At 40.6% G+C, this 15,110-nt stretch overlaps 1 protein-coding gene across 1 annotated transcript in view; it reads left to right on the top strand.

Annotated features, from left to right (window-relative positions):
- The first annotated feature begins 2,838 nt into the window (after positions 1 to 2,838).
- Positions 2,839 to 15,110, top strand: part of LOC140307493 (copine-8-like) — an 81,488-nt gene continuing 69,216 nt past the window's right edge. Inside the window, exon 1 of the mRNA XM_072386407.1 lies at positions 2,839 to 3,066. Within this exon, the coding sequence (XP_072242508.1) occupies positions 2,984 to 3,066 (83 nt within the window). The 5' untranslated portion in view covers positions 2,839 to 2,983. The remainder of the gene's footprint in view (positions 3,067 to 15,110) is intronic.

Raw genomic sequence — 15,110 nt, 5'->3', positions numbered from 1 at the left:
GCATGTCAGTGGGAAGCCCTGTAGGTCTGGTTATTTAAGAAGTCAGAGAATGGAACCACATTGTTTGAATTATAGGCAAAGGAATTAGCATTGTTTTGCTGCGCATGGCTTAGTTCAGTTTGAGAATAGAAGAAATGATGGGTGGTTTGAAATTGGGGCCAGTTGATTACCATTTCAGTGTTATTAAGACTTTGGAGGTGCACCATTTGATTGGACAACATTCAAGTTAAACTCTTGGACATATGCAGATCTATCCTGAATTAGGACAAGATTAAAGAGCTGTTCGTGACTAAGGCCAGGTGGAACTGAGATGTTGTGGGTGTAAAACTCTTCCCGAAATGTGGTGCATGAGTCATCTGGTGACATGTTTGTGGATGATGTGGGAGCTTAGTAAAGAAGAGGAGAGTCTTTTTTTAAGAGGAAATCTTAGCAGATTGAAGCTGGATTTGTAGAATGTCTTCCTCTCCTAAAGGACAGAGGCTTATTCTCTAAATTGCAGATGGTTAGACACTGTGATCAACAGACCCAAATGAAAATGGCAATCACATGAGCCAGGAGAATCAGATCATGTTAGGAAGCTAAAAGTGTAAGGAGCAAGCAAGGCAGCAAGGGGCAAAGCAGCAGCATGGACACGTCAGATGGACGGATGGAAATTTTGCATTTAAAAAAGACTGCCAAAGTGTATGGATGCAGCTGAAGGAAGGATCTATGTTACGTATAGCAAGGGGGCAGATAATGTGTGCCACAAATACATTTAAAGGCCACCTTTAGATTGTGTTAAGAGTGTTGTGGTTAGGAAACCTGAGAGATGTGTGCTAATCTGAAGCTAAACTTGCTGTTGATGTGACCCAGGAGTCTGTAGAATATGGAAGTTGGGTGTGTTGTGAAACCAAAACAACGAAAAGGATAATATAACTTCAATCCCTCTGATTATTCAGGTGCAGCTTCTTCAGTGTACCAAAATGCAAAGTAACTCACCCCACACTGCTGCTAAAGCCTAGCATGTTACTAGCAGCTTGGAGCATCACTTAACTAAAAACCCTTGAAGATGTTAGTTATGTCCTCCTGGTTTTGGATTAATAACAGTTTTTACCTCTTGGTTTCTCTTGATTAGATAAGGTAATAATTTCAGGGCGCTTTATATAGAGATAAACCCACAATTCCCTTTCAGACAGCTCATGGTGACAGAGGCATGATAGCGAGATACATTTTAGTGCTGCAAAATGCATCTTTCTATCATTTTCACTGCAGTGCTCATACAAGCTGCAACATATGATGAAACCATATCCTCGAAATGCATGGCTCTTTGTTTGAGAAATCAAGCAGGTGCTTGACCTGCTGAGTAAACTGTCTATCATTTTCTTCAGCCTAATTGGAGCTGACAATCATATTTCTATTTTAAGCTCTTGCGTTCATGCTGGGCTGGTTAATTGAGTTTGTTTTGCTCAGGTGGCTTTTGTCATTTAGCTACAGTGTTACTCTATTCACTCTGCCCAATCTTTTTTATTTTTTCTTGCCAGTTGTTAAAGGAAGTAGCTCTCTATTTGAATAAAATGTAAGTTGAAGTTACAGGGAGTAATAATCCATGTGTGGCCCAATGAATGCATAATTAATTGGGCTTCGTGACTGGCTGATAACCTGTCAGCTGTAGGCGTTTTCAGCCTCATTTAGAGATGCTGAACGCCTTTAATCCTTTCAAAACTCTACTGTTAGAATTAGAATAGCCTTTACTGTCATTATATATATATATATATATATATACAGTGCATACATATAACAAGAATCTGATGCCACTCCTGCTGGTGCAAATATGCAAAAAATATCAAATAAAAGATATAAAATATATTTTAAAAAAATACAAATGTACAAAAATTGTAACAGTAAGAATCATTATTATCTTATAATATTTTTATATATAAATATATAATATATCACAGTATTTAGTTCACGCTGATGGTTTCATTACTTCCCCGTTCAACTCACATATTGATAATTAAGCCTACATTTTTCCCACCCACAAGCATAACTTGGTTGACTGTTTTTGTGAACATACCTTAACATTTAAATGGAGAGTCAAATTTCTTTGCTATTTTCTGCCTAATCTAAGAGGACATTTGTTGTGACAATTATAATGTGGGTAATTAAATACCCTTGCCTTAATCAACAGAGCTTCTAACATAAATACAAAAAGCAGGTCAAATACAGAAATGGTCACACTACTGCTGGGGCTATATATCAGCAATAACAAAACAGACTATTCACTGTGAATATCCTGCTGGATTTGAACGTTTACATTACAAGGAAGAGGTCCCATTAGACTCTGTAGTCTGTATTCTGTAGGGGCTTCATAGCTTATGCTAAACCTCGGCACAGACAGGCTTACAGTGCAGCCCTGGCCTGGAAGGGGAGAGATACGGCTTGGGGTTGAAAGGTCACTGGTTCATTTCTGTGGCCACAGTTGAAGCTCTCTTGGACGAGGCACCAAACAGTGTGGCTGCTTTGAGTTGAAAACAGCTTCTATGATCTTAAAATGACACACCTCACTCCTGAATTGTAATATTTTCCCCAATTTAACCTGATCGAAATCAAATCCTCAATCGTAGCGCAAAAATCTTTGGGTCTTAGAATAGATAAATGGCTACAGTGCATTTTCAGAGAGAGTATGCCTGCGTGTAGATATGTGCGTGCGTGTGTGTGTGTGTGTGTCTCAGTATGTGTGTCCTCCCGCCCCTTCTCACCATCCTCTCTCCTCCGGAGCACGGAGGCGCACAAAGACGCGACTCCAGCGCGCTGCAGCACCGCGTCTCTGTGTTTGTTCCCTCCAGTCCTTCGCGCTTCCACAACACAAACGGCTCGTTGACGCCTCGTTGCAGGACTTCCCTTCCCCCCCACCCCCTTTCCATTTCTCCTCTCTCTGCTCCTCTCATGCCACCACCAAGGCGCTGGATAAGGGGCGATTTGTGATCGACCAAGCAGCAGCTCGATGAATATGGCGTGTATCGGGGACGCAGACCCCTTCACCGCTGCGATACCTGCCACCAAAGTTGAACTCACGGTTTCTTGTAGGTGAGTACCAACTACTGCTGCACACAGGAGCTCAGAGGCGTGTTTATATGTGTGAAAATGTCCTGTAGTATTTTATTATTGGCTGCATGATTGTGAGTAGCTGTCGGTCGCCGCGCTGACCGGCGGAGAGTAAACACAACAGAAACTCCCTTTGCGCTCCTTTTTTACTGCAAAGAAAACTGTCCTAACGCGAGAGGCTTCATTTTAAGAAAGACTTTTCTCTTTCTATCACACTAGGGTGATAACAGCGACTTACATAAGGAGGCAAAAAGAAATACAGCTGCATTTTGTGCGACTGATGGTGGCACACGGAGGTCAGAGTTGATGTCTTTACGCTATCGTCGCCTCTCTGAGCTCTGATACGGCAGCCAACATCTGGAGCACCAGCTTTTTTCAGATCATACTGTCACCGTTCCTGAGGATTGACTTCAGGTTAGGCAGGAGAAAGGATGCACGAACAGTCTGATATCATAGTCTGATTTCCAGTCAGTTTTTAAAAGAGCCATTCTCGGGTTGGAGCTTCTTCAGTGTGTGGATTTGTTGTTTTACTCAGTTTTTCATGACTGACTGTATGATTTTTTTAGATGGTGTTATTAAGAGATTACCTGGGGAAAAAACTCTTTGCAGCGTCAGTCTGGATCTGAGATGTCTTAGTGAGGTGTTGATGCGCAGTGAGCTTTCAGAACAGCGGGGATGCTGCCAAGGTCTGACTTGGAGATGATTTTCTCGATTATAAATGGTTTAATGATAGAACGTCAAAGAAAAAAGAAGTGTGTGAAAATACCTGTTGCAATTTCCCTAATCTTCAAAGTGAGTTTGTGACTCTCTCTCACATCCAGTTTACAGTCGCACATGATTAATTATTATTAGACAGGAGCCTTACACTGATGTCATTTATGGAAACATCTGCATCCATTATGTTTCTACACTCCTTTAGTAATTTTTGACCCCTCAAAACGTCACATGTCTGTACAAAAACCTATATTGTGTTATGATATCTTGGCGCTACAAGAGTCTGTGCGGTGGTTGGTCATTTGTCTCTTCTGGAATCTCTACACTTGTCAGGCAAGGACACAAAGAATGATAATCGATTCTCAAAATAGCTGCCATCTAATCCTCTATCTTCTGACCTAATGCTCTGAAAGCAGGAGTCACCCCTAAAAATCATCCACATTATCATGATAAAATTTTGCCAAATTACGTAATAAATCTGGCTGAGTCAGAAATATTTGGTTTGGTTTAGTCACCGTCCCTTCAGGGTTAGGTTTCGGCTTATTTCTGCTTTTTCTTAAAGATTCCCTTGTAAAGACGGTTTGAGGCATTTGATGAATGAAAGAATAGAGACATAGGATTGATTTATGTTTTCACAGACCTAAAATCGCCCATCCTCTGCTGGAGACTGAGCCTCTGTTGCTGTTTTGGCTCTCTAAGGTAAAAGTCTGATAATGGCTTGGCTGAAGGACTCAGCCCCAGTAATGATCATGATGATTTTGTGCTCAGGGTCTGTGAGGACTTTTTTTTTTCAAAATGAAGAATCTGGACTATTTCTTATCTTTTATTTACTGTTTTGCTGGCATAGTAAAATAAAAGCTCCTCTGAGTTGTGACTCATCGCAGTACTCTAACAAATGCTGTTTTTAGTCATGCAAACATAATGTATGAGCTTGGGCTTCTACATACTCCTGACAGTTAATAGGAGCGCGTAGTTACAGAAAATGGATGGAATGTACAATGGACAAAGTGCAGCGACATTTCTTTAATGGGTGTAAAAGCATTTTTGAGTCACAGAAGCATTAAGTAATGCATTGTTTCTGTTAGCTGTTGCGAGAAAGCACACGAGGAGCTCTTTTTCTCAGCTTGTAGAAGCCTGTGATAGACAAAATAAAAAAAATGCAACCTTTGACAAAATAGAAAAGTATGTTAATAAAATCATTCAACAGAAGAGTGAGAAACATGTACAGTGAAAAGATGTCATGCTCGGCATTTCACAATAAGAAAAAGCCTAGACATTCTAATCCGACTGCCGTCAAAAGTAATAGATTGCATTTGCTTTGGCTAAGGGCACTAATAAACTGAATTTAAATGCTTGTGCTCGGGCAAGCTGTGGAAGGATACTCGCAGAGCAATTTTCAAAAGTGCAATTTCTTTAATAAAAGTGTCTCGAGGTATTTTACAACAGGTTTGTCGAGTAACCAGGATATTGTTGCCACCATGACATTTTGAGCTACATGTCTGCTTTCAGTAAAATTCCATTAACCTCTGTGATATTGGACTGGCGGCATAAATCTCAGGGATGGAACACCTCTGGGAGTCAGACTGTGCAATGTTACTTTATTGTTTTTCAATTGATCTTAGCTGCTTGTTAAATGAGAAGTTACAGAATTGAAAAGGCCGAGAGAAGAATCCAGAAAGTGGGTTTTGAAACCCACAAATGTGTCCCAGTGAGTTCAGAAAAGAGCGTCCTAAAGGGAAACTCCATTGATTTCACACCTTAAGTCAATTTAGCAGTCATTAAGAGTCCTAAGAAGTGGAAATAGCTCTGTGCAACCTCTTGCTTTTTCACCTTCTGCCTTTAAAACATTCAACCCCTCTTTAATTGGATCTGACATGAGGCATTCCACTTTCTTGATGTTAAGGAGTTCAGAGTTTTTTTTAAAGATAGTCTCAATTTTCACAACCTCTGAGGTAATCCAACAACTGAAAGATAAGCAGTTTCATAGACAGGTGTGGCCTGTTCCCTCAAGGAGAAAAAAGTCTGAAGTTAATAAAGATGTTGTTATTACAGTCAGCAGAAACGGGTCTTCGGGGACTTTCCTCCTCTGTCCATGTTTTGAAATGTTTTTTCTACATTCACATGCCGAGATTAGTTCATTAGTGCAGAGAACCTGTGCTAAAAACTAGAGGTGTAAATTTGAAAAGGGCAAGTGCAAGTTTTAGACAATGAGGGTCCAAAGGAAAGAATCAATTTCCATTGATGCAAATGTATAATGGTGTCTGGTCCTTCATGCCCTTATGTATAAATCCATAAGAAAAAGAGAGACCAGCATACTACTTGAGAGCCACATCCATTGCATAAGCTAAAACCTGAAAACAACAGTTTTTTCACCTCTTGAGTTGACGCACTCAACAGCCACGCCAAAACAACATTTCTCAGCGCTCAGCTTGTGGGTGGTGTGATTTTCCCACTTTGGCGTCTCTATAAACCACCGAAGCATTCAGTCTACATAGATCCCGTTCTCAAATGGAAGCCCTCCTTCGCTCAATAACTCCAAACCATCTCAGGACTCGTGTGTAGTCAAGCAGCAGAACTGACAGATTGATTAACTCAAGTCCAATCTTGTGTGTTAGTGAGAAGAAAATCCCCCAGTCGGCTGCACATATTCGCTCAGCTGATGAGGGCCTTTCACTCCTGATCACAAAGCCTCGGTGACACATGCAGCTTCATGCTATCTGCTCGGATGGTAAACAGCAAGCATGGCAGGCATTAAGACCTGCACAGTAAAAACAAACAAACAGTGGCAGGCAGACAGGCAGTCCTTAGGGGAATGTTTGTGCAGAACGATGTAGGTGCTCACGTCAACGTGGCTGTCTACTGATCTGAGTGGTCCACAGCGGAGAGATAGCCATGACCTTTGGAGACAAAAAGGTAGAAAGTGTACTCCGTCTGAGAATTGACGTGTTCCGATGTGGCTGTATGCAAGCTGGACACTAACCTGCTGAGAGGTCGTTTGATCTGTCACAGCCAATGTTGTGCTTTCCACAAAGTGAAGAAAGAGAAAGAAAGACTTATAGGAGCAGAAAAGGGATCCAGAGTGCGCAGGTGTCTTCTGGTTCAGCTCTGCACACAAACAGCCAGATTGACAGTGAGAGCAGGTTTAACAGGCTGCCACTAAGGCTTCTTTTCATTGAAGATTCTTCATCTGATTGTTTAATGTCGTTATTGATTATTGTAATGTCAAAAATGCCAATCACAGCTCACGCTTTGCTCTGGGATTTTTTTGTATTCAGTCCACACACACGTCCAAAAAGTTCTGATCCTCTGATGCTGCAAACAGTGATCGCTTATTCAGAGGACTTGAAACAAGAGACACAAAGGTCTTATGTTATTGGTTGTGGTAGCCAGGCTGTCAACATGTACGTTAGTGCATGTTGGTCTCTGCACTGCGGTCTAGAGTGTTTTTTCCTCAACAGATTAAATCAAGTTCTTTGACTTTAAAGCCTCCCTCAATGAGAGAGACAAGGTCAGACTTCATATTATTCTTTCCTGAGAAGGAGAGCTCACTGGGCTGCTGAAATGCTCCAAATTAGATTTTGTGTTTGTTTTTTGTTGTTTTATTCTGGGATGCTACTGTACAGTCTCTTATGGTCTGATGGAACAGAGATGTTCCACAATGACAATGCCAGTCATCGGGGTTGATTTGTGAAAGAGTGCTTCAGGGAACACGAGACATAATTTTCACACGTGGATTCACATGGAATCCAGAACCGAAACCTCTCTGTGAATCTTTCGGAAGTAACACAGCAGTCCGACTCTGGCATAGACTTGAATAGTTACAATAAGCATGACAGGTCTTGGTCAATGTTTTGGCCATAGATATGTTATTGTCAATATGCTGTTTTTTACTTTTTTTAGTTTAGTTTGAAGGTTTTTATTTTTAAGTTTTCTTGTGCATTACCAGTGAAGTCAGGAAACTAATAACAGAAATTTAAAACAACAATTTGGGTGGAGCGGAGCAGAGAGCAGCAAACCAACATATCAAGTTGGCCTCAGGTGGCAAATCCAAACCACTAGGGGCCCTGTAAGAGTCAAGCAAAGTAGCTGCATTAATGAGTTTTTTGAAGCAGTCATTTGGTCTAATTAAGGCACCAGCCCGCCACTGTAGCTTCACCTGGTTACCTCGGGGAGCAGAGATGCCTTCATTACATTACTAACCACCTCACCCTCTGCCCCCCCCCACTCTGTTCCTGTGCTTTCATCTTTTGCATAGCCACTTTCCCACATCTCCATGATTGCAGCAGACAGATTCGAAGGCATCACGTTGATTAGCGTCCAGCGTTTGATGCTTTCCTGCCGAGAACAATGTGGGATTTTAATGCAAATTTATGCAGTGCTTTGAGCTAAAAACAAAAAAAACTACTTTTAGGCTTTCAAAGCAAATGCAACATATGTTACTATATACACTATTTCAAGTTAAAATCCATTCAATTCTCTCCAGTCTCTCTGCTTGTAAAAGCTGCCTTTGCAGTTTCTTTATGTCCTTCAATGTTGACAATCACAACTGCGACATGAAACATCCTCACGCATTAACCATCATTTTGATAGAGTTTCCAACACAGCAGTACAGCAACAGGATGAATAAGATCTGGAATGTTTTAATTCCTTGCAGTGTGCGGAAGTGGTTTTTATAAAAGGTTGGTCTGGATCTGTGCTCACACGTTAAAACGCCAAAGTTGCACAAAGATACAAACTAACGGATCAGGTTAGCAGCAGATCAGCAGCTCCCGTATTCTGTAAAGTGCTTTGAAGAAATAATAGAAAGTATTATTGACATCAGTTCCCCCGAAGAGCCAAAAATAATGATGTGTATACTTGGTGACATGTCAGAATAAACAGTAGTAAAAAAAAAATGTTTGCAAAATTGTAGGCCAGATATCGCCAGGTAAGTTGTTCATGTTACACAGACAGACCTTTCCGAGACATTCAAAGTTGTGACATAATTGGTCACAACTTTTGGCTTTTTATTGATATTTAGGTAGTACAGAGGGCATTTATATTAACACTTGTCATAGTGAACTATAAGACAAAGTACAGTTAAACATTTATGAAGTGAGAATAGTTTACAGCTGAAACGCCAACATGTTTTACCATTAAAATGTGATCGGTCACAGAAGTTGGTGCCAACGTGTGCTGACAGCAGTTTAATACACTAACCCTGGATATCTTAAACAACACCAGATTGAAGAAGCCAAAATGGTCCCTTAAAAATTTGAAGATTCTGTCTTAGTTTTTTTACATCATGATTTCTCCTAATGATCATCCAACAATTCAACAGTTCACTGTCATTTGTTTGGAACATAGATAGCAACAATTTAGTCAAAATCAGACATATTTTCACTGCGGGACTTTTTCCAAATTTGATATTTTCGCTTTCGCAAGGGAATAGGATTCTAACGATTAGAAAGACAAATGATTACAGTAGGATATATTCAGTTTCTGTAAGTAAAACACCTTGTTTCAACTTTTCCCATGCAATCCCAGTTTCTTACCAGTTCTATAGAGCTTCATGGTTCTCCTATTTTGCCAAAATTTAAATACATTGCCAGATTTTGATTTTAACAGCATACTCTCCGTTGAGGTATGTAAAACATACAGTGAGCTGTCTTGCTTTTAGCAAACAATTTAATAAACCATAAAGTTGCTTTGAGTGTAGATAATCCATCCTTACCGCATAAATTATTAATCAACGCCTGTTTTGCTTATATAAGATATCAGTGCACCAGCATTTTTCTCCCTCTCCATTGAGGCCATCATTGAACATGTTATTAAAACTACTCCCAACTGCGGTCATGTTATTTTATAGCTTTCAACATCAAAAAGCTGTTTACCACTTCAAAGTCTCTCCTAGGGTTATAGCACTAGCTTTTGTCATAAAGTCAAAGACGGCTCAACGTTGTGTAGCTCCCAGTTTTTGTGTCCCACCAGCCTTCAAATGTTTTGTGTTGACACCCATTCACGCACGGGGGAGGGGTCAGTTACAGTCAAGCAGGACTAGATAAATAAATGAATAGATAAGCGCTAAAATAAATGAATAAATGGAAATCTTTTTGCAATTTTTTTAAATGCAATATAATGATCATAATTGGGGTATAATTGATATATTGTCATTTTTTACTTTTTAAAGTCATGACTGCCCATAATAATCAGGCTGCTGTTCATTAGCAGCTATTGCCTTAAACCCCAAACTTTGCTCTATTGTGTTTGAATCTGGTGTTTCCCTGACCAATCCTCCTGCCCCAACATCCTCCAACATGAAGGTGAAGGCTCTGACACCAACTCTCTTTACATGCTCTATTTGTACATGTAATGCTAACCCTACTGTACTGTAACACTTCTTCTTGTGCAGGGAGGTCCAGATTTACCAAACCAGACAGGAGACCACAATCCAGAAACAGCTCCAGTGGTTTATGGGGGATCTAGTAATATATTAATTTATGAACACAGATGCAGCTTTCTTACTTGACCAAAGACATCTGCTAAGAGCATCACAAATTTACACGGCGTTGCAAACGAGCAGACCTGCTGATAATAAACTCTTTGGCTCTGATCAAAAAAGACTGTGTATCTTGCATAGTTTCTTTCACATAGGTGTCATCCGACTTAGATCTTAGGTTTAACTACATTTAAATGTCTTAAAGTACCAGAGTGAGGGTGACTATCAAGAATCACAACAACATATCGAGACAGCTCTCCAGCCCTCAGGTGCTGTAAAAGTCTGCTTTTCTGAAAAAAATGTGTGAGCCTGACACCTCTCGTTACCTACCACTCCTCTTCCAATTAGTAATCTCAGGATGCTGCTTGTGAAAATACAGACAGTGAGATCCCAGGTACAAAAATCACGGCACATTCATTTAAAAAGAACGTGTTTGGTTTTATTTCTTTTCCCAAACATTTTGTCATTTGAATAAAAGTACTTGATAATGTAGTTTTTAAGACAGGTTGTCTTAAACATCTAAGTTATCTCAGACTTTAAGAAGAACCTCCCAAGGCAGTCTACACAATACTGTATGTGCAGTGATTTCCAACAGTAGTTTTTTTCTTAGTATAAAAATAGCATCTGCCTCAAGTGCAAACGATTAATTTAATCTCGCCCATGAAATCCTGTTTAATGGGAGCAGTCTCACACTGAAACAGATTCTACTTCCTCTAATTGTTTTCTCTGTTCTCCTCGGAGGAGATTATTGCTGATTTGGAGGCGTTTTTTTTTTTTAATGTCTTAGATTCATTATGGAATGCACACCACTGTACTTCAAAGACACTACTGCTAAAAAGATCCTAAAAAAATTGTTCAGAGTTGAGAGAGCTTCTCAGCCATCCTGAAAGTGGATTGATCCGACAGCTCAGAGTTTTCTTTAGCCTCAACTGAACATATTGACCTGGCTTTATCCCTCCAGCCAGATGAGTTTGTGTTCAATATACTGTATTCACAGTTGTGGCTACCCCGGTGCTGTTTTCCCATCATTGCCGTACCGAGCCAGAGCCGATAAATACCCATGACTCCAGCAGCGTCATTTGATCAGGGACTGAATGGCGATGAAACACTTTCATATTTGTACTCAAAAGCCAGATGTAAGCAATTGCTTGTGGGGTTTTTGACCACTGTAACAATGGGTTTACTAATGCTGGCAATGTCACAAACAAGCTGCTTCAGCTCCTTATCTGCTCTGGCTTGGCACAGTATTGATGGGAACACAACACCCAGGTGCATGCACAAATTTTTCCTTAGGGTGCTGTGATATGGGGGACTGCAAGAGTAGGCACATATCACTTTTTCTCTCCAGTAAAACTTGTTTTACTGCCTGTAACTTCTTACACGGAGGCTCTGAAAGTGACGGCAAAAAGTAACGGACCAAAAAGTAGAGATTAGTGGAATTATCTGATAATAAGTAGTGTGCTGGCAGCACACTCTGCTTAGCAAAAATTGTGGTCCAACATAGTGTGCAACATACAGTGTAATGTCCTAGTTTCATGTTACAATCCTGTAACTACAACAATCCAAAGTTTCAGGGAGCCCACTCTCCCCATTTGTCTGTTATTCAATTATCTTGTTTTAGTGGATGTACCTGTGTTAAAAGATAAAAAAATAATAAGACAAGATAAAAAGCATTTGGACACGACAATTTTGGCGTAAGGACAGCACACGTTGAAGATCACCCAACATATTGATATCGCAAGTTTTCGTTCCCTAAAAATCTGGATCGCCATCCAACCATGAAATCCACTATTGATTGGGGTCTGAAACCATGTGAAGGGTGGAAATCCAACGCTTTATGGTCATAGTGTCATAAAACTGAACCCGATGGAATCTCAGGCTGCTTGTGGGATATGTTAGTTTACGAATTGGGAATGACCACCCACATTGATATCAAAGACTTTCTGACTTTGAGAGGCTATGAGTCAAGGAAGACATCTCTTTGGGAAGGCGCCACATGTGCTCTGTGGGATTGGCTGAGGGGAGGCTGGCAGTAGCTTTGCCAGGATCAGTGCTTTTCGGTCCAATTGGCGCCACACAGGCTAAAATGCATTCACCCACATCCACGTTAAAAGGCGTGTGTAGGAAGCTGTAGGAAGAGAGAAACCAGTAAATGAAGAGTTGATGGTTGTTTCACTCATCTCATTAAATGTAGAATGGAAGAGATTAAATCAGCAGTTTTCATTCCTCCGTGTATTAGAGGTTATTAATGGGGGAAGGTTACATCCTTCAGGGTTGATTGAGCTTTTTAAATTATCATGTCTGGAAGGAATTCCCGCTTGAGGCTCATGCACTGGCAACTGCGTGGGAGTTTATTATTTATTGAATTATTCATTCACTAATGCTCCAACTTGAACATTTCTCATTATTCATGGGTTTTACTAAACCAAAGTGCATTGTCATTACAAAATTTGGTGATAATTATTAGTTGCTTGACCTGATTTGAACTTAAAAAAACTGTCAGCTGGTGATGATGAGAAATAATTCTGTTTTCTCTGACCAGGTCCCCTGCACACATAATTTCTTCCTGCTGGTTTCAGATAATTTATCTGCTCATGCAATTGTATTAGATCATACTCATGTACCTGATTTAATGGCCGCAGTATATTTGCACATTGTCCTTTGAGTCTACATATAGTGAAGAATGATAAGTGATTTGAAAACAGTTAACCAATGTTTGAAAGAAAGGCAGCTTTCAACAAATTTATGGAAACAAAAATGGATGATATTCTCAAGCTAGCAGTCTGTCTTTTTATGTCTGGCTGCAACCATCTGAAGGCGAGCTTCTGAAGGCTTCCTTTATTTTATTTAAAAAACACACGATGCATCATGCGCTTACAGATGGAAGTCCCCCCTCCCACCCTCATAGAGGTATTTAAAGCTCCAGATGCCATTTTTAGGAGGCTGTGATGTAACTGGTGGGATTTTAAATGTAATTCTGGTGTCGAGGAGGGACTGCTATGGTAAATGTTTGATGAACTACGAGGCACTCCTCTAGAACCACCCAGACGTTTCCGAGGCTGCCCGTGGAGGAAAGAGTCACTCGTCTCTGTCAGGGCCAGGTGGAAGCCCTCGGGTGCACATGATTCATAGGGAGGTTACCATATCGGTTGAAGTGTGCGCGCCGCCTCCATGCACACGTGCACACAGAGTTGCATACTGGTTCTCATACACTCCTCATACATTTTTTTCCCTCCTGTTTTCTTCTCGGCATCTTAATCCCTGTCTCCACTCATTTTTCTGTGGGATTCAGCTGAGCACAGTATTTCTGTTTATCCCAGTTTTATCCCATTTGGCAGGTCAGCTCTCCCACTTCTCACTGCTACACAATCTCTCCGACTTTCTGCCAGTCATGAAATGCAGCCTCAATACGACTGGATTCAATTCCACCACTTATTGTCATTCATTTCAGGTCTCAAAGCTAGAGAAGGGCCAGTGGGAGTTTCCTGACAGAGAAGCAACAGAGTGTGGCATTTCACCATCTGGGCTACACTGGGATCAGCACAACATGAGTGCCTGATCTAGATACATCACTAGCCATCAACAGCTTCAGAACCCTCGCTGCTTGTCATACGGGACAGGAAGGGCAACAGAGTACTCGCCCCGCAGCTCGCATGATAGCAGGAGACTCGCTCCACTCTCCCCATTTGTCTTTTTGTATCTCTCGGCATTGCACAATATGAACAAAGCCATGTTGTTATGATTATTGCAGTTCAAGGCGATACCCCTAACAAAATCGCTCTTAAAAGAATAAAGATCTACCCTGTGGCCTTTTAAATTGGCTATGAAAGGTATTGTGTTTCTTTGCGGACGTGAACTAAAATTGACCTCGATGATCATTTTGTGGGCCTTTCGCCCGATGACTGCTGGGATAGGCTCCAGCCCACCCGCTACCCGGCCGACGGATTGACGATATAGAAAATGGATGGATGGATGGATCATTTTGTGGTTGAAGTCAACTGCAGTTCATGGAAGTTGCAATGGATCTCATGGTGTCACTATTCACAAACTGACATAAATTCACCAATTCCTTCACTCACCATAAGGTATGATAAATAAGATACAAACACTTGAGCTTGCAGTCATTTTAAAGGTAAAGGGTAACTGTCTGGCCCTCTAGATTCCAGACCTCATAATATTTCAAACAGCAAACTACAGGTAATTATGGTGTAAAAGCAGAAATACTCTGTTTATATTTTGTTTTATACCTATATAAGCATTTTTGGGATATTTTTCTCCACTTTGCGCCGTTAAGGGTCATCACCTAAAACCTTTTTTTTTTGGTGGAGTTTTTTTTAGTATCTTTTGTGGAACATTCGTTTAGTTAGTTAGTCAGGTTTGGCACTGAAATTCTCCCATTATTTCCTCTGCGTCTGCAACAAGCATGGCTCGAGGCATTATGTTTTCAGGTTGTCTGTCCACCCCTTTCTCGTGAACGCTATATGTCATGAATGATTCAAGAGAATTTCTTCAAATGTGGAAGCAAACGTTCAGTTGCACTTAAGGATGAACTGATTAGAATTTCAATGACTTTAAAAAATGTTTTTGTCTGGCAGTAGTGGCCTTTATTTGAAAAAAGCTTAACAGAGAGAGAGAGGGGGGACATGGCATGCATTTGTGTTAAACTAGACTGTACACGTGCAATCTGTTTTTAGAAGAGACTGAGCAAGATTTGCTGTTATCAACACATTATTTATTCATCATCAGAAGAACAGGCAAAACCCAGTCGTCTAAATGCCACAGCTTGGAATGATGGAATAATGTTTCTGTTTCGTGGGTCTTCTTTCTGAAAAGG

Source organism: Leuresthes tenuis, unplaced genomic scaffold (genome assembly GCF_036924035.1).
Source record: "Leuresthes tenuis unplaced genomic scaffold, fLeuTen1.0.hap1 SCAF_5, whole genome shotgun sequence".
Classification (NCBI taxonomy): domain Eukaryota; kingdom Metazoa; phylum Chordata; class Actinopteri; order Atheriniformes; family Atherinopsidae; genus Leuresthes; species Leuresthes tenuis.
The sequence above is the reverse complement of the archived record's forward strand: the minus strand, read 5'-3'. Positions and strand labels throughout refer to the sequence as shown.